General features: G+C 55.9%; 9 protein-coding genes across 9 annotated transcripts; 8 read left to right on the forward strand and 1 right to left on the reverse strand.

Annotated features, from left to right (window-relative positions):
- Positions 1-2396: 2396 nt before the first annotated feature.
- On the reverse strand, positions 2397-5330 carry LMXM_03_0010 (hypothetical protein; the record flags this gene model as incomplete). The annotated part of the gene is made up of 1 exon (XM_003871624.1): positions 2397-5330. The coding sequence occupies one exon, from the start codon at positions 5328-5330 to the stop codon at positions 2397-2399; it is 2934 nt and encodes a 977-aa protein (XP_003871673.1).
- A 1387-nt stretch (positions 5331-6717) lies between these two features.
- Positions 6718-7521, forward strand: LMXM_03_0020 (conserved hypothetical protein; the record flags this gene model as incomplete). The annotated part of the gene is made up of 1 exon (XM_003871625.1): positions 6718-7521. One exon carries the CDS (start codon positions 6718-6720, stop codon positions 7519-7521), a length of 804 nt encoding a protein of 267 aa, XP_003871674.1.
- Positions 7522-8254: 733 nt separating this feature from the next.
- Positions 8255-9478, forward strand: LMXM_03_0030 (D-3-phosphoglycerate dehydrogenase-like protein; the record flags this gene model as incomplete). The annotated part of the gene is made up of 1 exon (XM_003871626.1): positions 8255-9478. One exon carries the CDS (start codon positions 8255-8257, stop codon positions 9476-9478), a length of 1224 nt encoding a protein of 407 aa, XP_003871675.1.
- Positions 9479-10430: 952 nt separating this feature from the next.
- LMXM_03_0040 (2-aminoethylphosphonate:pyruvateaminotransferas e-like protein) lies at positions 10431-11531 on the forward strand (the record flags this gene model as incomplete). Its single annotated transcript, XM_003871627.1, has 1 exon — positions 10431-11531. One exon carries the CDS (start codon positions 10431-10433, stop codon positions 11529-11531), a length of 1101 nt encoding a protein of 366 aa, XP_003871676.1.
- A 3449-nt stretch (positions 11532-14980) lies between these two features.
- On the forward strand, positions 14981-15946 carry LMXM_03_0060 (conserved hypothetical protein; the record flags this gene model as incomplete). Its single annotated transcript, XM_003871628.1, has 1 exon — positions 14981-15946. One exon carries the CDS (start codon positions 14981-14983, stop codon positions 15944-15946), a length of 966 nt encoding a protein of 321 aa, XP_003871677.1.
- Positions 15947-16896: 950 nt separating this feature from the next.
- On the forward strand, positions 16897-19218 carry LMXM_03_0070 (conserved hypothetical protein; the record flags this gene model as incomplete). The annotated part of the gene is made up of 1 exon (XM_003871629.1): positions 16897-19218. The coding sequence occupies one exon, from the start codon at positions 16897-16899 to the stop codon at positions 19216-19218; it is 2322 nt and encodes a 773-aa protein (XP_003871678.1).
- Positions 19219-20143: 925 nt separating this feature from the next.
- On the forward strand, positions 20144-21826 carry LMXM_03_0080 (glycerol-3-phosphate acyl transferase; the record flags this gene model as incomplete). The annotated part of the gene is made up of 1 exon (XM_003871630.1): positions 20144-21826. One exon carries the CDS (start codon positions 20144-20146, stop codon positions 21824-21826), a length of 1683 nt encoding a protein of 560 aa, XP_003871679.1.
- Positions 21827-23091: 1265 nt separating this feature from the next.
- LMXM_03_0090 (putative DNA primase large subunit) lies at positions 23092-24702 on the forward strand (the record flags this gene model as incomplete). The annotated part of the gene is made up of 1 exon (XM_003871631.1): positions 23092-24702. One exon carries the CDS (start codon positions 23092-23094, stop codon positions 24700-24702), a length of 1611 nt encoding a protein of 536 aa, XP_003871680.1.
- Positions 24703-26169: 1467 nt separating this feature from the next.
- LMXM_03_0100 (putative cytochrome c oxidase assembly protein) lies at positions 26170-26664 on the forward strand (the record flags this gene model as incomplete). The annotated part of the gene is made up of 1 exon (XM_003871632.1): positions 26170-26664. One exon carries the CDS (start codon positions 26170-26172, stop codon positions 26662-26664), a length of 495 nt encoding a protein of 164 aa, XP_003871681.1.
- Positions 26665-26956: the final 292 nt, after the last annotated feature.

Consider the following 26956-nt stretch of genomic DNA (forward strand, 5'->3'; position numbering starts at 1 on the left):
CCTAACCCTAACCCTAACCCTAACCCTAACCCTAACCCTAACCCTAACCCTAACCCTAACCCTAACCCTAACCCTAACCCTAACCCTAACCCTAACCCTAACCCTAACCCTAACCCTAACCCTAACCCTAACCCTAACCCTAACCCTAACCCTAACCCTAACCCTAACCCTAACCCTAACCCTAACCCTAACCCTAACCCTAACCCTAACCCTAACCCTAACCCTAACCCTAACCCTAACCCTAACCCTAACCCTAACCCTAACCCTAACCCTAACCCTAACCCTAACCCTAACCCTAACCCTAACCCTAACCCTAACCCTAACCCTAACCCTAACCCTAACCCTAACCCTAACCCTAACCCTAACCCTAACCCTAACCCTAACCCTAACCCTAACCCTAACCCTAACCCTAACCCTAACCCTAACCCTAACCCTAACCCTAACCCTAACCCTAACCCTAACCCTAACCCTAACCCTAACCCTAACCCTAACCCTAACCCTAACCCTAACCCTAACCCTAACCCTAACCCTAACCCTAACCCTAACCCTAACCCTAACCCTTACCCTAACCCTAACCCTAACCCTAACCCTAACCCTAACCCTAACCCTAACCCTAACCCTAACCCTAACCCTAACCCTAACCCTAACCCTAACCCTAACCCTAACCCTAACCCTAACCCTAACCCTAACCCGTACCATAACACACGCACACAACAACCTTTAATAGACCACACACACCAAGGGATAACAGCAACACAACCACAACCACAGCCATAACCACAACCATCAGCAGCACAGTCCTACACCACGCACGTCCGCACACGGCGCAGCAGCAACGCAAACAACTCACAATACACACAAATACAGCAGCAGGCTAAACACACACAACATGCAGTGCACCTAGCGCATTCGTGCAGTGGGCGCTCCTCTTCACGCCCCACCACGTCCCAGAGGCAAGGCGCGTAGGCACACACGTAACCCGATCGCGTACACCCGCACACCGTCACGCCCCGTCCTGCTGTACAGGGTGTCGCTGTGCAATGAATCGCTGGAGGGAAAACCCCTAACCCGTACAACCGTACACCTAGTCACCTGGGACACGTACACATGTTAGTGATAAGCACACCACAGCCGTCGCCAACCACCATCGCGGGAGCAGACAGAGCACTCGATGCAGTGCATCCGCAGACATCACGCGGAAGAAGAGGCTGTATTTTTGGAGCCAACGCACAATGTGGTCCGGAGAGTAAAGAAGGAGGAGGGGATGACTGTTGACCTCGCGCAGGTTCCCACCCATTTTGGCCATGCGCTCCATCCGTTCCCTCCGTTTTCAAGGCAGGAAGCAGGTCGCCTCTCAGCTCGCCATAGCGTCAACCTGTTGCACGAGGACAAGCGCTTTTAGTGACACCGCAGCCAAGGTGAGGTGGTTCGTGAGGAGAGGAAAGCCGAGTGCTTCTGCGGGCGGGTCACCGTCCGTGGTTTGCAAAACCGCTCTCGGCGTGCAAGGCTCATTGTTATGGAAGGAAGCACAAGACAGAGAGGTGAAGAGGCGAAGTGCGTGGAGAGAGTGGAGTGGAAGTCTGCATGAGCCGTACGGACTGTGGATAAAGCACAGTATGAGGCGTAGGGTGAGGACACGAACAGACGCTCGTAATGCAACGAGGCTCACCCGCGTCACTTGTCGGATGCAGCTCGGTAAAGTCGGTGGGCTTGCACAGCAGTTCCCCAGCGCATGTGATTTGTTAGCGAAGCACTGAAAGCTCGAGTGAGTAGCGGCAGAAATAAAGCCGTTAGAACGAGAGAACTGGAAAGAGGACGGAAACGGATAACAGGACATGTGAAGCATAAACAGAGAGAGACGACTCGCTCTTTCTGGGACGGTGCGGTACGCCGACATAGAGCGTCACAGCACCTGAAAATGAGATAAAGGAACGAATAGGATGAGAGAAGGACTCTGAAAAGAGGGAGAGGTAGACAAAAGCACGGAACAATAGGTGAGGCCTGAAAGGTAAGGTAAACTGAAGCAATGTGTGTCTCTGTTACATCACAAGTGAATAATGGTGGATGCCAGGAGTGAACTATTCTCCTGAGGGCAGTGCGGCGTTCGATGTTGAGGCAGGCACAGAGCACGCAGTACAGGGAACGGCGATGCCAGTAATAAGGAAGCAAAGAGTGGATCCGCTGAGAATACCAGGATGTAGGGTGCGGCAGAGGCGAACTATAAGGGACGTGAGCGTGTCAGACGTAGGAGCCCAGCTGAGCGCGACAAAGCATAAAGAAAAAATGTAAACGTGGCGCGAGCCACGGATAAGCAGACACACACGCAGGCATAGCCAGCCGGCAGCGCACTGTCTGTCCATCGAGAGAAAGCAAACGACCGTGGCTGCCCTCGAGCCTTAGTCATGAGTGAATTGACACATGCTTGGTGCATTAGCGAGAGCAGTTGTGTTTTTCAGGTTCACGCATCCGCTGATGTCGACGATCTGCAGGCATGCGCCGCTCGCACGGAGCGGTTGAAGGCTGCTGATACGTGTGTTGCTGAGCTTCACCTCTTTGAGCCGTGTCGCCGATACGAGAGCCTCGATACTAGTCAGATTGATGCAGTTGTTGGCGTTGACGGCTGTCAACACCGGCGCACTGGACTTCAAAGCATCCAGGCTCTCAATCGATGTGTTTTGGAGAGACACCTCCGTCAGCTTCGTGGCGAGCTCGAGAGCGGAGATGTCGCGCAGGTTCAGGCACCCGCTCACGTCCACTTTCTCCAGGGTTCCGGTGACAGGGCGAAGGGCATTTAGGGAGTCGAGACGAAGCTTGCGCATCCACACCGTCTTCACATTTGTGGCGGCACCAAGGGGTGCAAAGTCTGTTATCATAGGGCAGCCGCTGACATTGATGAATTCGAGAGAGGGTGCGACGGGCACCAGCGCATCAATGGAGGTAATGCATGTGTTCGCCAGGTCGACGCGGCGAAGCCTCACGGCGGCAGATAGGATGGACACATCCGAGATGTTCGTGCACCGCGTCACCTCGAGTATCCTCAGCGATGCTATGCTAGATGCCAGCGCCTTGATGCTGTTTATCTTCGTACCCCATAGGTACGCCTCTCTCAGCTTGGTTGCGGTGGCGAGAGCCGAGAGATCAAACACTTCCGCGCAGTTGCCCAGTGCAATCACCTCAAGAGATGAGGCACTGCACCGCAGTGGATCGATGCTGCTTACAGCTGTGTTCGTAAGATACACCTCCCTCAACTTTGTGGCCGTTGAAAGAGGGGATATATCAGAGATGTGAGTGCAGCCAACCAGCTCAACCCACTCAAGACAACCGGCGCTTGGCCGCAGCGCCTCAATGCTCTGAATTGCCGTATTGTGGAGACGCACCTCCCGCAGCTTCGTGGCGTTCAGCAAAGAAGAAATCTCCGACACCCGGCCGCATCCTCCAATGTCCAGCACCTCCAGAGATGATATGCTGAAGCGAATAGCATGAATGTTGTTGATGTTGGTGCCCCAGAGGTACACAAGCCTCAGCTTTGTGGCCACGAGCAGCGGCGCAATGTCCGAGATGCGGCCACAGCCACCGATGGCAATAACCTCGAGAGTCGCCGCCGAGGGCTTCAGAGCCTCAATATTGCTGATTCCCGTGTTTGTGAGATACACTTCCCGAAGCTGCGTAGCCTGCGTGAGCAGTGAAATGTCACGAATGCGCGAGCAGCCGCCGAGGAAAAGGCACTGCAAGGATGGCACGCTCGCACGAAGGTCGTCAAGGGAGTCGACGGTGGTGCTGGCCAGTCGCACCTCCCGCAGCTTCGCTGCTCCACGGAGCGGGGAGATATCGGAGATTGGGCAGTTGTCTGCGCACACCACCTCGAGGGTACACGCGCTCGCCCGCAGAAATTCAAGACTCTGCACACCAGTGAACTGCACGTCGACGCACCGCAGGCGTGAGGCGGTTGCAATAGGTGACAAGTCCCTGAGCGCCGCGCAGTGACCTACACGAAGAACTTCAAGTGTGTCAGCGCTGGCCCGCAGTGCATTAACATTCTGCACTTTTGTGTTGCTCAAGTTGATGTCCCTCAGGCCACTAGCTTGAGAAAGCGCGGCGATGTTTTCAATGCCAGAGCACTGCTCCAAATGGAGAACCTTGAGAGTTGTGGCGATCGGCCTCAGAGGGGTGATGTCCCTCACCTTTGTGCCTCCGCAGTACAGCTCGCGCAACGATGCTGCTGTAGAAAGACACAGGATGCTCTGTAGCTCAGTGCATCTCTCGACGTCGAGAACAGTAATCGTGGCTATGCTGGCTTGGAGAGATGAAAGGTCGATGACACCAGTCCCGGCCAAACGTACTTCCCTCAGGTTCGTCATTGTTGTAAGCGGGTCGATGCTGGTAAGCTGCGTGCACCCCTCAGCGCTAACAGCGTGTAAAGTGGCAGCGGAGCCTTTCAGTCCGGCAATACTACTGATGCTTGTGCCTTTCAAGGACACGTGCTGTAGCTTGGTGGCCGAAGACAGCGGTGACACGTCGAGGACCTTGCTGCAGTCCATCAACGAAAGAGAAGTGGCATTCGCCAGGTGCGTCAAACCAGCTACATCAGCGAGCTCGCCGCACTCGAAAAACACCACCGTTTCAAGCTGCGGAGAGTCGCCCAAGCCGCCGACGCTGCGAACTCCGCACCGATGGACCACCAAAACGCGCAGGTCGCGAGCATCAGTGAGAGGCGGTAGAGACCTAAGCTGACGGCAGTCCTGTAGATGTAGCACCTGTAGTCTGCGGAAGCCACTTATCCTTGTCGGGTCCGACAAAGAGGGTACCGTGCAAAAAAGAATGTGTGTATTGCCCCTGCTCTGCAGTGTATTTAGCTGATGTTGCGAGTAGCAGTAGAAGACATAGTTTTCATCGGAATCCTTCTCATCTTTGGTACAACCTACGGTCGCCTCATAGCGCTGAATGCACTGTAGATCCTCGGCAACGCTCCTCAAGCCAACGGTGAAGCGAGTCGCATCAAGATGACCCACAATGATGTCACGGACTGTCGCCCCGCTTGTGCTTCCTCGAATAGAACGTAACCGGTGGAGTGACTCAGCGACAAGAGCGTCGCGCAATTCATTTCCAATTGTGCAGCTGAGGTCACTGTCTGTGGCCCATTCAGCATCTGCGCGACAAAGCGGGCACCTGGAGTCGCACATGAAAGAGCAACGGAGGCAGATGTAGTGGTTGCAGTGATTGTTTCGCACGGCAGGGATCATTGGATTTGTGCACACACAGCATGTGTACCTGTCATCAAGGTTGATGCTGCTGCGCGTGACAGGGCTCAAAGATGAGGAAGGGTCCTCCATGGAGAGTAGTAATGGTGAGAGGAGGAATTTAATGAGAAACGCTGAGCCGAAGTCCACACTGTAGTGTGGCACTGCCATGAGTATACCGCCAATGATTTGGGGAAAAGCCACAAAAGGAATGATTGAAGGGAGAAAGGGTGAGAACGTGAGCAGGAAGAGGCAAGGAGATTGCAAACCGTGCGCGAGTTTTTTTTTGTGGCATGTTGGCGACTGAACTGCTTCAAAGGCAGTGGTAGTGGCAAGCATTGGCCAAAACAAAAAAGAAAACATCGCATTGCAATGGTTGAAGAAAAAAAAACTTTGTATTGGGCGTGTCAGGTTGTGCGTGCAGTCTTCCCCGGTGAAGGGTCACTTGGGACTTAGTCCGTCGCATTGCGGTCGTCACTGGAATGAAACGAAAGCGGAAGCGTAAAAGAGGACGTCAGTTCGTAATCAGAAGATGTGGCCTTGTGACCGACCCCAAGCAGCTATGCCAGAGCGCATTGAGGGAAGTGTCGTGTGCAGTGGAGTCGCATACCGTAGGCAGGGGGAGGGGGAAGTTGACAGACGTTTGCACGATGTCCGTGAGACGTAGGCGGTTCATTGAATTCGGCGCATTCCTGTGTGGGAGGTCGAGGGGGTAGCATGATGGATGAGGTCATCACCTGCAGTAATTCTCAGGTGTTGTCTCTGTGAAACCGTCGCAAGTCTCACGGCGTTTTTGCAAGGCCCGCGGCGAAACAGCTCGTATCGTCCCCTGGATTTGCGGCAATGTTCTCGTCCGTGGAAGTGCGAGGAAGGAGGGGACGCTCTTGTAGAAGGCAACTAAGCGGTGGACGTACTCACACAATCACGAAAGCTGCGGTGAAGCACGCGTCACATCCGAAAAGGGGGGATCAAGGAAGGGGGGAACATGCGTGCCCGAGGTTGCAAACATCTTTTTTTTTGTGCACAGAGAGCAGGCTGTGATGTCATCGGATATTTCTCAAGAATCCGCAAAAGAAAGGCTTCATCTCTCTACAGCTCCGCCTAGAGCCTTGAAGCACGAGCGTTGGCAACTTAACGTATTTCGTTGCAGGAGCTGGGCTTGCGGCTTACGTTCTGGAAGAGAGTAGCCGAGAATGCTTATTATCTGTTTTGCACCGGGATAAACAGCAAAGATCTGCAAAACAAAAGGGCGATATACTACTATCCATGCAGTTCACAAGCTGCTGGTTCATGAACTTTAACAGACCAGTTTGCGCGGGTGTGCTGCCCACACATTGTTGCTTATGAAAAGAACTTTACTCCGGCTTTTAGCATCTGCTCGTGTATCCTCCTTTCCTTTTTTTTTCCGGCGACCTTTTGATCTGTTTCAATGGCTTAAGCGCGAAAACAAACAAAAAAAGAGCATTTTCTGGATTTTGAGATGACCACCGGTGCAACGGACAAGAAGCACTTAGTTCCACTTCTGGAGTTTTTGCGATTTGTATCGGAACGAGGCAGGATCCAAGCAGCCAGATTTCCGAAGCGGATCAACGGCGTCACCGACCTGAAATGCGAACCGTGCGATTCCGGTAGAGAGGCAGACTCGCTTCCGGTGAAGCATGAATTTAAGTGCGAGTGTGCCTACAGCAGCTATGATAGCTCTCCATCCGCGTCGCGCGACACCGCTGTTCCTGTGTTACCAGCTCAAGACTGGCGAAAGCGGAGCCGCTCTGACGATGAAATTTCGGAGGTGATCGTTGGCTCAAGTGCGCCTATCGACTGCGAGCTTGACTCCATGACGACTGGAAAGGGATGCGTCACATCAAAATACTTTGACTTCTCACTGCTTGATGTAGGTGCGGTGCCGATGATCGAACCAGCTGTGGAAGTCCTCACGAAAGATGTTGCAAAGCAAATACAAGGCAAGGGATGCTGCTACGTGCTTCCTGGTACTTCCATGGTTGTGACAGGTGACATTGTGGATGTTAGCCTCACGTCGGAAACGGTTCTCGTCTCTCCTGACCGTGGATTACGAGTCGGCCTGGAATGGGTGTCGGTTCGGCGCGTTTTCCACGTGCCAAAGAACATAGCGGCTGTGCGGGAGGAAGCGGCGTTCCGCATTCAGCGTATCATCGAGGCGGAGCGGCGAGGGGAACGGACACCAAGGTTTTCCCCTGTCCAGCTGGCGGAGAATGCAGAAGATCTGTCATCACCTCTGTCACCCGAAAGCCATGAGGACGCGTAGGCGCAAAAAAAAATCGCAGTCGCGTGTTTTTGATATAGTTTGTACTCTGCACAGATGTTTTCTGGGAAAGCTAAATCATGTTCCTGTCAACGGGAATCTCATATGTTGGTTTTGTGTTGCATTCCTCGCTTTTTACTGTATGAGCATGCTATCATTTGTTCTGTGTAGATTTTTTTTCTTCTGTGAGCTCTCGCACGTATCTCTCATTTTGGGTATTTTATTTTTTTCTTGGGAAGTCAACTTTTTTTTTCTACCGTGCAAGGGATGTAATCCACGTCCTAATCTCTAGCGTTCTTCCTTTTCCTTCAAAAAAAAGGAATATTATGACTGCTCTCAGAGTCAGCGTCTCCAGATTCTGTTAATTTATTCGCCCGGAAATCTGAAGCCAATCTTGCCGCTGAGAACGTCAATGCAGTTCGTCGGTGGGCGTTGCATTCCGCGGGATCGTCGTATGCTCTGCAGACAAAACGCTCGTTGACTGTCGTGAGCGAGGACACTTTCTTTTTCGCAGTCCTACAGTTACCCACTCTCCTGCCTCTTGGTGACCTCTTGCTGAGTCAATCTTTGAGTTGTCTGCATGCAAGGTGTCAGCATCCTTTTTCACTTTTCACTCGTAATTTTGGCGATTGAATATCATATCTTGGGAACAGGCAGTACTTTCCTGCTGGTTTGATTTTTACATGAGCTCTCACTTGCCTCATTTCTGTCGCCAGGCTTCCCAAAATTGAAGACGATGCCGAGCCTGATAGACCCACCCTACCATGCTCTTCTGCTGGAAGGTGTCAACCCAGCAGCGAAGGAGCTGCTGGAGTCCAAGGGGTGCATTGTGGAATATATACCCAGCGCTCTGCCGCCTGACGTTCTGTTGGAGAAGATAAAGGATGTTCATTTTCTCGGCATTCGCAGCAAGACGCAGGTGACTCAGGTGATACTCGACGCAGCTCCCAAGCTTCTTGCGATCGGCTGCTTCTGCATCGGAACAAATCAAGTTGACTTGGACTACGCAAACAAGCGAGGTGTGGCAGTGTTTAACTCCCCGTTCGCAAATACCCGCAGCGTTGCAGAGCTGGTGATCGGGGAAATTATCTCCTTGTCGCGGAAGATTACGCAGCGCAGCGAGGAGGTGCATCGCGGTGCATGGAACAAGACACACGTGGGCTGCTACGAGGTGCGGGGTAAAACTGTCGGTATCGTTGGGTACGGTCACATCGGCTCCCAGGTTGGTGTCCTTGCTGAAGCTCTCGGTATGAAGGTAATCTTTTACGATGTGGTTCCGACTCTTGCGATCGGCAACGCCACCAAGTTCACCCATATAAACGAGTTGCTCACTTTCTCTGATTTCGTGACGATTCATGTGCCGGAGACGGATGCTACGAAGGGCATGATTGGCGAAGAACAGATCCGGCTGATGAAGAAGGGCTCCTACCTAATCAACGCTAGTCGAGGAACGGTTGTCGACCTTGAGGCTTTAGCAAAGGCGTTGCGCGAAGGACACCTCGCCGGTGCTGCTATCGACGTGTACCCGGAGGAGCCTGGGTCGAACAAGGAGCTGCACAAGACACCGCTTCAAGGCATTGCAAATGTGATTTTGACGCCACATGTGGGTGGGTCGACATGCGAGGCGCAGGAGGCTATTGGCTTGGAGGTGGGTACGGCGCTTGCTCAGTTTGTGATCAGCGGCATTACCGCCGGCGCCGTCAATTTCCCGCAGCTTGTTCCACCGCCGGTGGACAAGTCGAACTTTCGGCTCACCAACGTTCATGTGAATGTTCCTGGTGCGCTGAACGAAATTAATAAGATTGCGGTGGATTTGGGCTGCAACATTGGTATGCAGTTTCTGTCAACTAGCAAAGCGATCGGCTACCTTATCATGGACGTTGACAAGGATGTTGCTGTGGAGCTTCGGAAGCGTATTTCAGCGCTCAAGTACAGCATTCGCACGCTGATTATTCGTTAGAGCGCTTGCCCCACTCTCCGAGTGATGGTGTGTGCAGGTTGACAGAAAGAGGCGCACTGCAGTACTTCCTCCCGTATATATTATTTGTTATCTGAATGCATGGCTTCACGTACACAGAATGGCGATAATGTGGCCCCGTTTGTTTCGCGTAAGTGACAATCATGGCGGTCTATTCGCGCCTCTCTTCATTGTTGTCTTGCATGCGCATTGTAATTGCGCGATCTTTCCCCTCATTGTTGATTTGTTTCACGTGAGCCTCTCTTTCCCTTTCTTGTTGCAGGGCTCTCGCAGATGTTCTTTTTGACGGAAAGGAAACTTATCATCTCATTTTCCGTGTCTTTTAGGGAATCATATTATGCGCACTACATTTGCATTGCCCGTTATTTTCTGATAGATGTGTTGCTTAAAAGGCAGTCAAGTAGCGGGCCTCATTGTGCTCTTGCCACTTAACTGTAGTAGTTCTAGCTCTCCTTTCATTTTGGAATGCCACCGTTCGATGTGCTGGGCGCCGCTTTGTGGAGTGTTCGTCTAGTGTTTCTGAACACGCAACTGTCAATAGAAAAATAACTGCAATGAGCTGTTGATGTCCGTGAGGATAAGCGCACATCATCTTGATGTGATCTGGGTAAAGTGCCCCCCGCTGGGGCGGGGAAGTGGTTTTTCTGTATCCTTCGCTACCGCGTCTTTCCAGTATACTGAGCATCCACGTTGCCAAAGGCACTCAGCTATCTTCCATAGATGAAAATGATCTCGTCCAACTTTCTCCGTCATGTTGAACTCACCGCCTGCGGTCCGCCAGCTTCCTTCGCTGCTGTTTTCTCAGGAACAGCAAAAGATAAGGGAAACACACAAATACGTGCTCTCTTTCCTCCTCTTTTTCCCCCTTTTGTAAGCAACACCGTGAGTAATGCTGCCCCCTCAGAAACCAATTCTCTTCACCCCGGGTCCATTGATGACCTCGGATACGGTGAAGAATGCCATGCTAACTGACTACGCCAGCCGGGATGTTCGCTTTGTACAAGCAGTGAAGCTCATCCGCGAGGAGCTCATTTCCATTTCGGGATTAGACCCCCAAAAGTGGGCGTGCATCCTGCAGCAGGGTTCTGGATCGATGGGCATCGAGGCAGCCATCTCCACCATTTTTCCGCGCACGGGTGGGAAGTTCTTCCTCATCAACTCTGGCAAGTACTCGGAGAAGCAGGCGTATGTGGTGAAGAGGCTGCAGTTCCCGATGGTGATGCTGAAGATGGGTGAAGGTGAGGAGCTAAAGATGAGTGCTCTGGAAGCTATCATCCGCGCCAACCCTGACATCACAACTGTGGGCCTCGTCCACCACGAGACTAGCACCGGAATGCTCTACCCAGCCGAGCGAATAGCAGAGGTAGTTCGCCGCGAGTTGCCCAAGGCCAAGATTATCATTGACAGCATCAGCGCCTTTGGCGGCATCCCGTGCGACTACGAAAATGCTTGTGACGTGCTCGTTGCCGCGCCGAACAAGTGCTTGCACAGCGTGCCTGGAATCTCCATCATCCTGGCCCGCCGCTTGCTAATCGAGGCCGCGAAGGGGTGCGCACGGAGTGCGACTCTTGACCTTAGCATGCAGCTGATGTCGTTCGACAGGAGTGGTCAGTTCGCCGTTACACCGCCGGTGCACGTTGTTATGGCGCTGCGGCAGGCCCTTGTGGAGTACAAGCGTGACGGCGGCTTGGCAGGGAGGCAAAAGGCGTACCAGGCGAAGGCACAGCTTGTGCGCGAAGCTGTGAAAGCGATGGGCTTCACGCTTTTCTTGGACGAAAGCAAGCCGAGCTGCGCCGACATTGTGGTGTGCGTGAACATGCCCACGGATCCGCGCTGGAACTTCAAGAGGTTTTACACCTACCTCAACGAGCGCGGTCTCATTATCTACCCTGGCAAGGCGTCGCATGCCGAGACGTTCCGCTTCGGCATCATTGGGCATACTTCACTTGCCAACTGCGACCGCCTCATGAAGTGCGCCAAGGAAGCGCTGGAATCCATGCGCATTGACCACCTCCAGACAAAGAGCAACATGTAAATGCATATGTGTGTATATATATATATGCGTGGTTGCAGAAGAACGTCGTTTTACTGTGCACAAATAGGTACTGTAGCCGGAAGAGACCGTGGCATCACAGTTTCGCCTCTTTTCGTTTTGCACCCCCTGTGTTTTGGGGATGCTTACTAGTTCTTCCTCCCACAGCATCTTTTTTCAGCTTATTACTGTTGTATATTCCTTCCGCACGGACTCCGTTGCTGGTATACACTAGCTACGGGCCGTATGTATGACAGGGTACAGGGAGAGGGCTGCCCTATTCGTGAGCAAGTTCGTAGCGTACCGCGGATGAGAACGGAAGAAGAGGTGAATTCGACTCCATAGTTCTCCTCTTGTTTGACTGTGATTTTTGCTTTATCCCTCTCCCTCTTTGCTCCCGCCGCTGCGGACCAGCTCGTGGAGAAGCAGCGAAAAAAAAGAAGGGGAGAGGTACGCGATGCAGCTGCGGGCGATTTGGGCACAGGCGTACGAGAAGAGTTGCCCTTTCCCTTGTCGGTATCAGGCTCATTTTTACGCCTTCTTGATGAAGGTGTTTTCTCGCTGGCCAGAAGGGAACTGCGAAAATGCACAAAGCAGCAGCGACACCGAAAAAAGGGGGCAAGAGCCAGTTCCTTTACCTTTTCTCACAGTCGCACCTGCCAGGAAAAGACAGATAGATATGCACATACGCATATCTGGGTACAAAAGTCCCAACAAACCGAGTGTTCTCAGTGTTTTTTTTAAGCAATGCGTGCATGATCATCCCATAGGCAGAGATAGAATAAAGCAAATGATTCACCGAGACTGTGTATCGTCCCCGCCGCTGCAGGCCCCTCGTGAAAAATGGCGCGCACGGTCATATATAGGCACCACGAGTGCAACCCGCGTTTCTGTTTTATTTATTTTTGATTGGGCTCTAATGATGTTTGTGTTTTTTGTTTCTGAGGCGGAATTGTGAACTTTTTTTGCCCCTACATGGCGACATCTTTGAATGCACGTTGCCGCCATCATCGTTCTCATTTTTGTTTTGTCTCGTGTCTCCCCCGTGCGATCATTCTCTTCTCCCGCAGTGCTCTACAATGCTACCCCGGCATCCTCCGCCTCGCCACCGCGGAACAGGGATCTTCCCAGCGAGAGGGACGTGCCTGGATGGCACACAACAACCGTGCTACCTCCGCGTGTGTCTATTCATCGGATCCGCACAGCACCGCCTCTTTTTTTGCCCCCCCCCCTCTGTACTCTTCATGGTGCTCTGAGGTCCTTGTAGCGGCGGGAGTGATGCAAAGAGCGCGGCATCTCGTGAACCAGAAGAAGCTGCGGGCAGTGGGCAAGGAAGTATCAAAGTGGTCTTCGATTCTTAACTTGACGGCTATCCTCCCAGGAATTCGTTGCATGTGCCACCCTGCGGGAAGAGTGGAGGCGCTGTGCGCTACATCGACTACAAGTATGGCAATCCATCCGTAGCCTACAAGATGTGCAACGAGTCAGCGTACGAGTACACCTCTGACAGGTTCCACGGAAGAGCTCGCTGTGTTGTTTTCTTCGACCATGCCACTGCGGTGAATGCCGTCCTTCGTGAAAGATGCTAGGACGACCCCCACTCCCAAGCACACAAGCGAGACGATGGTAATTCACTGAAAAGCGAGCAAAGGGCGAGCCGGCGTGATGGCGTACTGTTTGCTTCTGGCGCTCGAGCCTGCATTCTCACGCTCCGCTGAGGCAGTCATGTGGTGCTATGATCGCCTTGCTGACGACCCCATTATGGCTCTCACACGTATCTGCCCTATCGAGATGCCCCGCTATTCGTCTCTGCATACTCTCAAGCTGTCCGTGGAGAGTGTGGAGGTACCGATCCCTTTAATTCGCCTTCAAAGTAGTGGAGGAAAACAGGAAATCGTCTTGGATCGGCCCTATCCGATAACGGAACGGGGAGTGCAAGTGGGGATGATGTTGATCTGTGACGCGGAGCCGCGACTTCGCCACCTGTGCGGAGACTGGAAGTATGAGATTCTCGACCCCGGCGGTGGCCTGATGAGGGGTGTTCTCGGTGCACTCACCCTTCCTAGAGACAAAGTGCAGCGGTAAGGCCTTAGAGAAGCTGGTGATGGGGTGCAGTGAGGAGTGTTGCGCTGAGTTTGACTGAACAACGTCGGCAAAGGCACAACGGCAACGCTGACAGTTTTCCTCCCCAGTTCCACTGTCGAGGAACCCCTCTAGCCAAAGTCGCTCGGCTGATTCTCGTTCTCTTGTGTCCACCCATGTCATGGTGGCGCACTAAAGCGCTTGGCTTTTTTCTCTGTGTGTTGTCCTGTTTCGCTTACTGTGTGAAGATGCGTGATGCTGCCACACATGCGTGCGTGCGTGCACCCAGCACAGATGGGAAGCCTCTCTGCGATCACTCTTTTGTTTGTCGTGCCATTCTTCCCCTTCTTCGTCACCTTCTCCCTCTTGGGTGTCTCTTTTATCTCTCCGCTGCTGCTGTTGTCTTCCACGGAGCTGCGTCTCTATGACCGGCCCGTTCCCCCCCTCCTCCTCCTTCCCCTTTTTTCCTCAGTGTCTCCGCGTACATACATTTCTCTTGCCGCGTGTGTATCTTTTTCTTTGGCTGTTGTGCTGCGTTGTCCTTGTCGTTTGTTTGTGTCGCTGCCCACACCCTCACCCTGATTCGAGCAGATCAACATCGAAGCAGGGAAGAAGACTGGAGGACATTCTTCGATTCCTTACTTCTGCAGTACCTGGAAGTGCAATTTGCACGTCACGCGCGCTTTTCTGTCTCCCCCCTCCCCCCTCTTCACACCGTTGATGATGCGTTGCGTGTGGAGAGCGACCGCCTCAGTCCTCTCTGGCTGTCGCAGTCCGTCTTCCTTTCATGGGCCTGGCCTGCGCTGAAACGGCCTTTTATCGAAACAAGAAGAAACGACTCCGCTCCCCGGCTGTGAAGGAAGAAGAGGAGGGAGAGGAACAGGCGCAACAACTGTTGTTGCCGCTGTGAATCATGTGATAGGCTTCTCGGGTTTGCTTTCCCTGTACACTTTTTCTCTGTGGGCACTCTCTTCTATGTGAAGTGGTTTCTCTGATGTTTCTGGCACGCGCCGCACAAAACAAAGCCCTATCGTTGGCCTCACAGCTTCTCACTCTCTCTCTCGCGTGTCTCCCGCTCATTTTTCCACGCTGCTGCTCGCGCCTTTTACATCACCAAGTTCACAGTGCAAGTATTATCGGGCAGCGCTTCGCTGGAAGCTCCGATGCTACCAGCACTGCTTCGTTTGCTGCTCAGCGTGTCTGTGGCGACTCTAGTGCTGTACTACGTGCTCAAGCACTTCTCCACCCCGAAGGGGGGCTCCAAGAAGCTGAAACAGAGAAAGGACACCGCAGAGCGCAAGCCTGTCAAGGGCATCCCACCGCAGAAGATTGATATCTTCACCAGCAACGTATGCGCGGCCTTTCCGGAAATGTCTGCAGACGCCGCCCGACGTCTCTTTCCGCGCAAGTTCGAGGTCCACGGCCACGTCGTGGTGATTCGCCTGAATGATGGCACCTCGGTAGAGATGCTGCGCCCGCTTGCACGCTTTTTTGCCGAGTCCTTTTCCCCGATTTTGGTGGATGTGGTACTGCTGGACGTGGAGGGCATCGTTGGCGAGCTCCGCCGCCCATCTCTACAGATCCTGTTCCAGGCGGACACCGCCTTGACGGAGTACGCGACGTCGCTGCGGCGCACTGTGCAACGCCGCTGGAAAGATGCGCGGAAGCGAAGCCAACCGTCATGTATGACAATCGATGCCATGGAGAGCACGCTGAATCGGTGGACGGCGTCACCCACCTTCACAGCACACGTGGAGAACGGTGTCGTTTACAGCTTCGACGTGTCGCGGGTGATGTTCAGCAGCGGCAACACGACGGAGCGAATGCACTTTGGGACTGTCACTGCTGCTGATGAGGTCGTGGTGGACATGTTTTGCGGCATCGGCTACTTCACCCTTCCATTAGCGATGCATGGCAACGTGGCGGCTATTCACGCTCTTGAGAAGAACCCAGACAGCATCGACTTTGTGAAGCTGAATGCTGTGTTGAACAAGGTGGACCACCTCATTCACCCCGTGTGCGGCGACAACCGCGAGGTGGGAGAGGAGCTGCTGGGCAAGTGCGACCGTGTTGTGATGGGTTACATCCCTACCTGCAAGTCGTTTCTCCCGCGCGCCGCGTCGTTCCTCAAGCGCAACGAAGCAGGGCGGAGCAGCGGCATCGTGCACTACCACTTTCTCGCCGACAAGCTCTGCGCTGCGCAGGAGGCGCTGAGGGACGTCCAGGATGAGCTGGGGGAGGAGTTTGCCGCCTTTGTCCGCATTACGCATCTTCGATGTGTGAAGTCGTACGCTCCGAAACGCTTCCACTTTGTTGCTGATCTCGTTTTCGAGTAACGAGGGGGCGAGGGCGGTAGTGATGTTCGCGGTGGCCAGTTACGTGTCTGCGTCTGTGTGTGTGTGCTGGAACGAGTGTGTGAAGAGGTGTGCTCTCTCACCCTCCCTCTCTCCCTGTGCGTTTGCCCTCGGTCAACCTGGCGTGCGCCTTATTTTCGCTCTGCTTTGCTGATTTGGGTTGACACCAGCAGCAGTGGCGGCTAGACACTTCGAGCCGCGCTGATGGCGTGCCTTCCCAGATGTGTAGTTCCGCTCCTCTAAGCCGAGTAACACGTGAGACGAAGAAAAACGAAAACAAAACGCGTCGCGCTTTTGTTGCGCTTGAGACGCGAAGAAACGAAGAGGAGAAGAGAAAAACAGGGCAAGCTCAACGCGATGTTAATCGCGCAGAGACCCCTCACTAGGTCTTCTCATCTTCCCCGCGTAACATTAGCCTATTTTGCTCATCATCTCTTCGGCTTTCCTGAAGAAAGGCACAAGCAGACCCTTACTGTCTCCCATCTTCGCACGCACGTTCACGCTCTCCCCCCTTCCCCCTAATCACAACCACCACGCACTTTTACTCTCTCCTGTCGCGTTTGTCTGCTCACATCTGCTACGCCACCAGGCGAGACGGCACATCCGAAAGCGCTGGCCTCCTCATCCCCTCCCCGCTGTCTCTCTCTCTCTGCGCAGTGCGTTCGACTCATCCTTACCCACGCACGCGACACGGAGTTCTTCGTCTTTGTTTTTCCGGTTCTCCTCGCAGGTCTTAGGCGATATGTGGGCGAATGGAAGAGCAGGAGCTTAGCAAGATCATCATCACGGAGGCGGCGCGGTGCTCGCAGGGCCGTTTGAACAGCGAGACCACCGCTCAACTCGCGCGCTTCCTCCGTGACGCGAAGGGGCGAAACCACGTTTATCAGTGCTGCCTAGACCTCGCACAGGACCCGGGACGGCGGCCGCGCATCATGATGTTGCTGGTAAACTATGTCCAGAGCTTCCCACCGTCTCGCCAATGCCTCGAGAGCATCAAGGGTTTCTGTAAGGCTCACTCCTCCGGCGATGTCAGCCAGGACCTGCTGAAACTGGTGGGTGCACTGCTGCGAGAGGCGCCGTTGGAGGGTCTGTCCAGCTCGATTGCGCGGTCTTCACGACAAGGCTATGCCTCGGAGTTTGCGCTGCTGGCCGACTTCTCTGCTCAGTCACCGGGGAGTGGCGGCGGTGGCAGCGTTCCCATCTCCACTGTGCCTTACATGAAGTGGATGGGCGTCTCCGTGAAGAAGAACGAGGGGATGAGGTGCTACAGCGAGGTCATGTACCAGCGCGTGTGGTGCCCCCCGTACGTGGATCAGTTTCCGCTGCTGTGCCTCGAGTCTACCGTGGAACGGCAGGCCAATATAATGTCGACCTTTTCGGCCAACTACAAGACGAACCCGAACGTAATGCAGGCTACCCTCTTTTTTATGAAGCAGCTCTGTGACAGCTACGTCTCTAAGCTGGTTCTCTCTGAGCCGCAGCTGCACTTCCGGTCTGTCACCATCTGCTATCTTCCCATGCTGCTCGAGATGATGGAGAGCGACTACCTGTGCGTGCGCAACCACGTCTACGACTTCATCCTCAACCTCGGTGTGCACGTGCAGCTCATCGACCCCGCTGGCGTCTACCCCGGGTGCACGGAGGCCCTCGAGCAGGAGGTAGTGTGGATGTTGCTTACCGTGACGCAGCGGCAGGCGGTGCTGAAGATTTGCGACGAGACGACGTGGACGGCAGCAGCCAAGTGCCTGCTGGCGGTGGTGCCACCGTGCTATCGGCACCTAGTCGATTGTCGGGTGCTTTTTCAGGTGCTGCAGCTGCCGGGGCTGTGGGAGCTGCACCCCGAGGCCTTCACCGCCCTTGCGCAGGCGTTCGCGCGGAGTCTCTTATCGAACAAAGACGTGGACGTGGCCGCCGCCGACAACCTCGTCGTCGACGAGGTCGCCTTTGCCAAGCTGGGCAGCTCCGCGATGTCTGACATTCTTACCATCTACCGGCACTGCACCACTCCAGGCGCACGCAAGGCTCTCTTCCAGCTACTGGTGGCGTGCGCGGCCCGCCGGCAAGGGGCGCACGGTGCCCGTGGTAGTGCGCGCATGTCTGGACAGCTGTTCCCCGAGGCCCGCGCCGGCGCCTTCAGGGATTTGATGTCAGTGGACTTTTTCTGGTATATTTTCCCGCTGCTGTACTACATGTCCGAAACGGTGCAGCGGGAGCTTCCGCGACGCATCGCCGACGGTCTCGTGAAGTGTGACTTCGATGGCACAAAGAAGAGCTGGAACGTTGTGCTGCCACTGGTGGAGAACATGCTCGGGCTGCTCGCTGAGGATGCCGAGCTGGAGAGCTACACGCAGGCGCGTTTTAAGGCGGTGGAGGCCCTGCGGCGCAGGGATGAGACGGCGTTTTTGGCAGCCCTTCAGGTGCTGCTGGGTGAGGTGGCTGAGACCTTGCCGCTGCTGCTGGAAGGGCAACGAGAGGCGAGTGACACCAAGATGTGCACTGCCGCCTGGCGGCTCGCCTTTGTCAGCCTCCGCTGGAGCGCGCGGTATTTGCCAGACGACGCTCACCGCGCCCTGACGGAGAAGCTAGTGCGCAACCTGGTCTTCTACAAAGATGGCCGTGGCCACATCGGAAACCGCGCACGAGTGGGCCAGATGTGCTCCTCCCTTCTCTTTTCCCTGAGTCTGCTGTGCCGTACGTCCCCGCAGTGCGACGCCGTCACGTTCCGCACCGTCCTGGAGGTGGTTCTCTTCGACCGCGGCGATGCCATGGACACTCGGACTGCCATGGCTCTCTACCATCACCTTATCGAGTATCTATGCGTGCCGACGCGGTCATCTTTCCACTTGAACACCGCCAACGATGTCAGCGACATATCGGTCATGATCATTCGCGAGCGAGCGATGTGCATCAGCTCTGCTGCTGTTCAGCTCGTTGGGCTTCGCGTGCTGTGGGGCATGTATCGTAGCCTCGATCAGAGTCAAGCCGCTGCGGTGTGCCGCGCGCGGCATGTGCTGGTTCTCCTGCTATGCCATCAGAGCACCGACCGCCGGGGGGTGGAGGTGCGCACGTGGAGGACGGTCCTCACAGACCCATACCCGCCCGTCGCGCTGCTCGCAGCCGAAAAGATCATGCAGATCTTCAGGGCGGAAGAGAAGCCGAACACCGCGACAGAGATTAACGGTGAAGCTTTTCGTGACGTGTACCACGACGCGATGCGCATCCTGGAAAAGGGGGAGAGGAAGCGCATCTACTAGTTGGCTACTGAGGGTTGACAGCCAGAGGGAATGCGGAAAGCTCTACCGCCTGTGTGTATGCGTGTGTCGCCTCCTGAGTAGCTCGTTGTGTGCATGCGTGTGCTCTTTCTTTTTCTGTACTGAAGCAGCAAAGAGTTTACCCCATTCGCTTCCACGCAGAGGGGCGACCTCCACCGCCTCCCGACGACAACCACTTCCGTGCGAACTGCTCACGCACGGCTTTCGCTATGTCTTGCTGGATGCTGATGTTCTCCCTTTCCTCGCTCTCTCTTCTCGCGCGCTTCGCACATGGAGCGCCACCCGCCGCAACGCTCACGCCGTTCCTCTCATATGCATCAGTCAGATACGGAACGGACGATACCCGGCAACAGCTGACGTCTTCTACGTTCAGGAAGCAAGCTAGGCAACCAGATAGTGCGGTCACACGTCATCCCCCTCCTCCCACACGCTAACCATGGCAACCCCAGGTGGACGCTCCGTCAAGTTCTCCCTCGAGGAGGAGCCTGGGGCGCACACGGCCGAGAGTGAGGCCACTCCGTCGGCAGTGACGGCGCCGACCGCTGCCGGAGCATCCGCATCTATACCAGAGGAACCCGCCAATGCGGCCGAGACAAACCCCGCCACGTCAGTGCACGCGGACGCAGACGCGTCTTCCGCTGCAGAGGAGGCCCCGTCTGCCGCCTCTTGCAGCACTCCCACAGCAGTCGCTGAGGCATCGCCGGTGGCGTCCACGTCCGCACTCAAGCCAAAGGATCGCATCGGGGCCTCCACTCGCCGAAGCAAGTTCGTGTTCTGCGTCGAGTGCCACCAGAGCATCCCCATTGAGGAGTGGCCCGACCACCGTGATCGTCTGCGGAAGGTGAACCTCGTGGAGGAGGTGAGCAGGTTCCACCACACTCTCGTGCGTCTCATCGGCGAGTTCCTCATGTGGGTGCTGCGCAGCGTGTACTTCCGTGAGGTGACGGTGGTGGGGCGCGAAAACATCCCTCGCACCGGTGCCGTCGTCTTCTACGGCAATCATCAAAACCAGTTTATCGACGCGCTCATGATGCACTCGCACTGCGGCCGGCCTGTTCGCTTCCTCATGGCGGAGAAGTCCTTCCACAGACCTGTTATTGGGACCTTAGGACGCATATTCAACTCCGTCCCGGTTGTGCGACCACAGGATGTGCCGCTGGTCGATGGCGACGGAAAGCTTGTGAGGACCGAGGGGAAGCTCATCGTCGGCGCCGGAACACACTTCTCGCGACTCTCCAAGGGTGACGTTCTCATCTGGGGAGTCCCCGGCAACGCCAAGTGCCGTGCGCAGGTGAGCCGCATCACCTCCAACGAGGAAGTGGAGGTGACGGTGCCGATCCCGGCGGAGCACGAGGTACACACCCCCACCAGCTTCAAGTACTCAGTGCGCATCGACCACTCTGAAATGTACGCCCAGGTGTACGACACGCTGCAGAAGAATCAATGCATCGGTATCTTCCCCGAAGGCGGCTCGCACGACCACACATCACTCCTGCCGCTGAAAGCCGGTGTGGCCCTTTTCAGCCTCGGCGCGGCGGAGCGGCACATCAGCGTGAAGATCGTGCCTGTGGGCCTGACGTACCTCTACGGGCACAAGTTCCGCAGCCGAGCGTATATTGAGTTCGGTGAGGCCTTCTCGCCTCCGGACGACCTGGTAAAGCTTTTTGACACAGACAAGCGCAAGGCGACAGGGCTGTTTCTCGAGCAGCTGAACGCGGCCCTGCGGGCTGTGACGATCAACGTGCCGGACTACAAAACGCTGAACTTCCTGTACTCGTTCCGGCAGCTTTATCAGCCGCCGAACTGCATGCTGTCCGGGCACGACTACCTGCGACTCATCCGCCGGCTAGGCAACGTCATCGAGGAGCAACGCGAGAACAGCGAATTCGCGGAGTTCCGTGAGAAGGTAGAGAACTACTCGGACTTCTGCAAGGCGCTGATGATCCGCGACAGCCAGGCGGCAACGCTGAAGCAGCTCCTTAACGGCGACAACGAGGCGCTGCAGATTGGGCTGCTGCTGCGTCGCGTGTTCGCCTTGTACTTGATGGGGGTCATACTCGTCCCCTTCTTCGTTGTAGGCCTGCCGATCGGTGGCATTATCAAGTACCTGGCCCTCAAGCAAACAAAGCGCGCGCTTTCGGAGAGCTCCGTCAAGATCGTGGGTGCGGATGTCACTGGATCCTTCAAGGTGCTCTTTGCCTTTGCGGTGGTACCGGGGGCATTCCTGCTGGTGACGTTCATCGTCTTCCTCTACTCGGACACCCGCACGGCGCTGGTGATTCTCTTCTCGCTTCCCATGGCCATGTACGTCTCATTGCTCATTCTTCAAGAGGCCATCATGGAGCTGCGAGCCGCGCTCCCGCTGCTCATGTCGCTGGTCTCGCAGCACATGCAGTTCAAAAAGCTATACGAGCGCCGCGAGGATCTCGCCAGGCAGGCACGCCTCATCGTCCACAAGTACGACCCACATCTGGAGGAGGAAATCAAGGTGTATGGCGACGCCGGTGACAGCTTCGACGACCCAATCCGCGAGCCGTCGCTCTTCTCTCTGCGCTACAACGTGCGACGCCGGCAGGCCACGAACTCGTGAGGCGTGGGCTTTAGAACACGCCAGGGCGAGCAGTTCCTGTGGTGTGCCTGCACTAAATGCGTGTTGAACCGTTTGGAGAAGGGGTGGGGACGGTCCCCCTGTGTGTTGGCAGCACCGCAGGCCTGTAGGAAGTGCGAGCGGCGCCTGCGTGTACAACAGGAAAAGCAGGAGAACGCTGCTGGGACCGTTGCAGGGCAACACCGTTGAGGGCAGCTTGCCCTGCTTTTTCCCACTGTACGGTGTACACAGCCACTGCCTCCAACATACTGTGCTCTACACGCAGTCGTTTATACCGATATTGCTTTAGTGACTTGTTTACCTGGGCTCATGCCTACATGCACACGCACATCAGACAAAGCTGTCTTCTTCAGAGGCCCTTTGCTTCATCCCTCTCTGTTTCCTCGTGGGTCGTTGATGGCGCACGTGGGGTTGCTTTTTGTGTGGCGTGCTCTTGGAAAGAGGAAGGCGGGTGCCCGCATGCCATCTTGCATTTCTTCCTCCCTTTAACGCAATGGAATCGACCCTTTTCCCTGCGGCTGGCTCTCCTCTCACCCTCTGTATGCGCGTGCTGCCTCGTCCAGCCTTATCTCCATCAACGCGAGAAAGCATCTTCGTGAGAGAGAGCGTCCGATAAATGGTGGCAACGCTTCTTGTGTCGCCTCGAAAGTTGCAAGCGGGTGCACTGCTATGCAACTGTGTGCACCTCTCTCTCTCGGGGTATGTGAACCCCACTATATGGAGATGGACGCGCTGGGGGTGAGCAAAGCGATGGAGAGACTTCCTGATCTCCTACAGTGTCGAACCCACAGACCATCCCGCCCCCCTCTGTGTCTCGTTTCAGCCTTGTTTATTCTCCCTCCAGCTGACGCTGCAGCGCTTTGGTGCACCCCTCCCCCTTCCCGCCTCCGTTCTTGATCGTCTTTCGGCATGTGTGTGTCTGTGTCGCCAAGCACTTCGCTCTTCTCATCCTTGAGGCACAGAGGAGGTAAGGCCGCACACACACGCACACGCATACAGTCCTACAACCTCGACTGCGTGCGTCTCCGCACGCCGTTCAGTTTCAGATAGAACGAAGCTCTCAGACCGTAACACGTGTCCGACCCACGTCCCTCCCTCAAGCGTATTCCTCCTTGATATCCTCCCCCCTCCCTTCCACCAGTAACCCGTGAACCATGCAAGCCATCACCGCCTCTACGCCGTCACAGCAGTACAGCGCCGGGGCAGGGATAGAAAAGTCGCTCGGGGCCACCACATCCGCGGACTGGATGACCATGTACGAGCAGAAGCCGCATGGAAACAGTACCCTTTTCGAGCTGGAGGCAATGGTCGCCAAGCGCATGGAGTTTCTCGCGTGGATCGACCAGCAGATCAACTCGCCTCAGGCAAAAAGCTTTGATTCGGTGCTCGACGCGATCATCGCGCGTCTACCGCAAGAGCGGCGCTCGAGCGCGGCGACAGATACGTCGCGGGGTAAGATGGTTTCGCTAGGCTATGACGAGACGTCCGCCACTGGTTGCTCGGATAGGCGATCCTCGTCGCGTGGCTCTACTGGAAGCGCCGCTGGTGCCAGCCAAGCCGCTAGCATCGTGTTCGCGCCGGAGGAGGATGTCACGTCGCACCTGCTTTGCCGCTTCGCCTTCTGCATGAGTGAGCGGTGGCGGGACTGGCTGGTACGGACGGAGCGGGTACTGCTGACGGCCCGCATCAAGATGGAGATGGCGAAGAAACCCTTCACGTTTCTGGTCGATTTGATGAAGCGCAATGGACTTCCATGCGCGCCGCTGACGGATAAGCAGCTGGCTGACCCGATGCTGCAGGAGTACCTCGAGTACCGCCGCGTGAAGGCGGAAAGCGCGCGCGAGTCGGAGGGGCGGGCGGAGAACTACTACGCCGTCCCTCTCTCCCTCGCCACTCGCCTGATCAAGAAGCGGTACGTGCTGTGCCGCGCTGGTCAGGCCATTCTCTTCCGCGACCAGGTGCAGGAGGTGTTCCTGACGGTTTTCTGTGCCCGCCTGAATCGCGGCCTGCACAATGCCTACCTTGCTCGTGTCAAGCAGCAGGCGCTCGAGGAAGAGACCACAAAGTCCACCGTTATGGCGATGCTCGACGCCTTCCTGCAGCAGTTTATCTCCGCCCCGGTAGACACTCTGCAGGAGGGTGTCGCTGGCAGTGTGAGGGCCGGAGATGTGCAGCGACTGGCGCAGGCGCACTTTCCGCCTTGCATGCGCGCCATCGACTCACATCTGCGCCGCGAGGGGCACCTGAAGCACCACGGTCGCTTTACGTACGGTCTGTTCCTCAAATCCATCGGTCTTTCTCTTGAGGACTCACTGGAGCTGTTCGCCACGCTCATGAAGGTCAAGGGCGGCGGCTCTGTCGAGCCCTTCGCGAAGACGGCGTACGGGTACAACGTGCGACACAACTACGGCATGGAGGGCAAGAAGATGAGCTACACCTCCGCCTCCTGCGCTTCGATCCTTGCCCTTCCGCCTGTGGTGGACCAGCACGACTGCCACGGCTGCCCGTTTCGTTTCCGCGACGAGGGAGCACTGCGGACGATGCTTGGGAAGGAAGCCCAAAACCCGAAGGGGTGCAACTATCCCAGCGTGCGGCCCACCTCAGGCGACATCGAGGACATCGTCTCCGACAGCAAGGCGCAGCACTACACGCGCGCCTGCTACAAGTACTTCATGGCCACCCACCCCGGCGCCCGCCGCGACACCCTCTTTCGGTCGCCATACGAGTACTACAGCGTTAGCCTCGATTTCGAGACGCTGAGCGACGGCACGGAGTCAGCGCGGGCCTCTGCAGTCCCCGGCAAGCGAACGTCCGTGGTGCTCAACGAAGACGTTCTGCGCCTCCGTACGTCTCCGTAGAGCGAAGAGGGTGGCGGTGAACGTGTGTCGGAAGACAAGACACGAGTGTGCGCAGGTGAAAAGGAAGCGAGCAGGTACACATAGAGACAGACAAGGATACACACATAGACATCGACGCTTGTTGTGTCGTCATCATAGAGTGCGGTAGCGAGGCAGAGAAAAAGAGCAGCGCGAGAACTTGGTGCCTTGATGGCCGCATCTAACCTGCATTCTGGTAATGCCCACCTACGCCGACTGGCGAGGGAAGTGGGGGAAAGGAAAAGGGGAGGAGAAGGTCGTTGTGCTGCGGCAGTGCCGGTTGGTGTTTGCGGGTTCGTGCATAGTTGGCTGCTCCCGTGTGTTGTTCCGTCGCCGTCGCCCTCGCCATCCCGCCTAATATTTCCGCCTCATCTCTCGCGCTGCGCTTTCTCGTCTGTCTTGGCGCGTATCCTTCGCTTTACGCCACGGCTCCATGAGCGTAGCTGTCCGCGTGGTGCGCTTCTTAGTCTTGGTTGGCTTCGCGTGTCGTACGGTACAAAGACTCGACGGTGGGGAGGGGGTGGGGCCAACAACGCAAGGCTGATGAATGGGGGTTACCTTACCGTCTTCTTCGCCGCCCCTCCCTTCTCATCCCCTCGCTGCAAGTGATGCCGATGCAGTTTCCTGCGTCCCTGTGCGTGACGGTTTGCGTCTGTGTGCCATCTTCCCGGCGCGGCAGCGGGCACACACACACACACACACACACACGCACACGGACGCAGACACGCAGCATCCATACGCATACAAAATTCTATTCCGTTCGCGAAAAGCGGCAAAGACGCAGAAGGCAAGCGAATTTGCCGGTGGAGGCTCTAGCATGGGAAGCTCGTACACACTGCCAGCTGTCCCATGCACCCTCCTTTCTCGATCGCCGAGGAGGATGAGCAGAGATTTCGTCAGGCAACACTCCCCCAGCTCCGCTGCTATACCCACCCCCACCCAAAACCTGCAATACGAAAACAAAAATGAAGGCGGCTGTTGACGTGGCAGTCCTGCATGCACTCACCCCCTTCCAGTAGACGTGAGGGCTGACTTAGGGCCCTTTGGTCATCCCCTCCCTTTGTCCCACCTCTCCCTCTCCCCCTCCCCTTCCCCTGATACCTCTGCACACGCTTGTGTGCTCCCTTTCGTCGCTGTGAGCGATCCGCAGCTGATAATAGTAATAATAATAAGGGATCATCAATGCTTCGTGCGTGCTGGCTACGTCACTGCGCCGCAGGCGCTGCGGCCGGGGGCAGTGGTGGAGTTCCGCCGCCTCCTCGCAAGAGTGCTGGGAACTCTAGCGCTTCCGAGGAGCAAGGGAGGAGTGGCGGCAGGCGTCGCTACCGCATCGAGAGTGGGTATGACGGCGCAAAGAACTACGACGAGCGCGGCCAGTTCTTCTCCGCCTTCCTCAGCCTCGGTATCATATCGCTGGGGTGCACATTTCTCTTCGTGCCTCTGTATCGCATGTACTGCGCCCCCACCGGTCGTGGCGCAGATCCAAAGTTCTATACCCCTGACGCGGCCCGCAAGCGTGATGAGCAGAACAAGAGCTACCCAGTTCCCAAGAAGCTGCTGAAGGTCCGCTTCCTTAGCGACGTGGGTAACACGATGCCCATCGCCTTCGTCCCTCTGCAAAAGGAGGTGGAGGTGCTTGTTGGCGAACCGGCGCTGGCTTTCTACTCCGCGTACAACCGCAGTAATCGCACGCTGCTCGGCGTCTCATCCTACACGATCGCGCCACCGGAGGTGACGAACTACCTCAACAAGATCCAGTGCTTCTGCTTCGAAGAGCAACGTTTCAAGCCGCACGAGCTAGTTGAGATGCCCGTATTCTTTTACATCGATCGCGACTTCCTGAATGACCCGATGGTGAACTGGCTCGATGAGGTGATCGTCAACTACACCTTCTTCAACCTCGAAAAGACGAAGGACTATATCTTCCGTTCCAACACGCGGTAAACAGCGCGCGCGACGGTGGCAACGGATTCTCACACGTGCGACGTTCGGTGCCATCACCGTTTCCTCCCTACGCTCTCCTTCCCCGTCGGCTGCTGCTGCAATGGTAGTCGGTCGCCTCGATGCTGGTGATAGAGGAGGCGGATGGGCGAGGTCGATGTTGCGCGTTCTGGAGAGGGAGGGATGGGGGAGGGGGGCGGCGAAGCAGCCGAACATGATAGGGGAAACCAGGCACGTCAGCACCTCACTGTGTCATCAAGTGTATAGTTTCGTGACAGCTATCGCTCTCGCTCCC

Source organism: Leishmania mexicana, chromosome 3, assembly GCF_000234665.1.
Source record: "Leishmania mexicana MHOM/GT/2001/U1103 complete genome, chromosome 3".
Classification (NCBI taxonomy): domain Eukaryota; phylum Euglenozoa; class Kinetoplastea; order Trypanosomatida; family Trypanosomatidae; genus Leishmania; species Leishmania mexicana.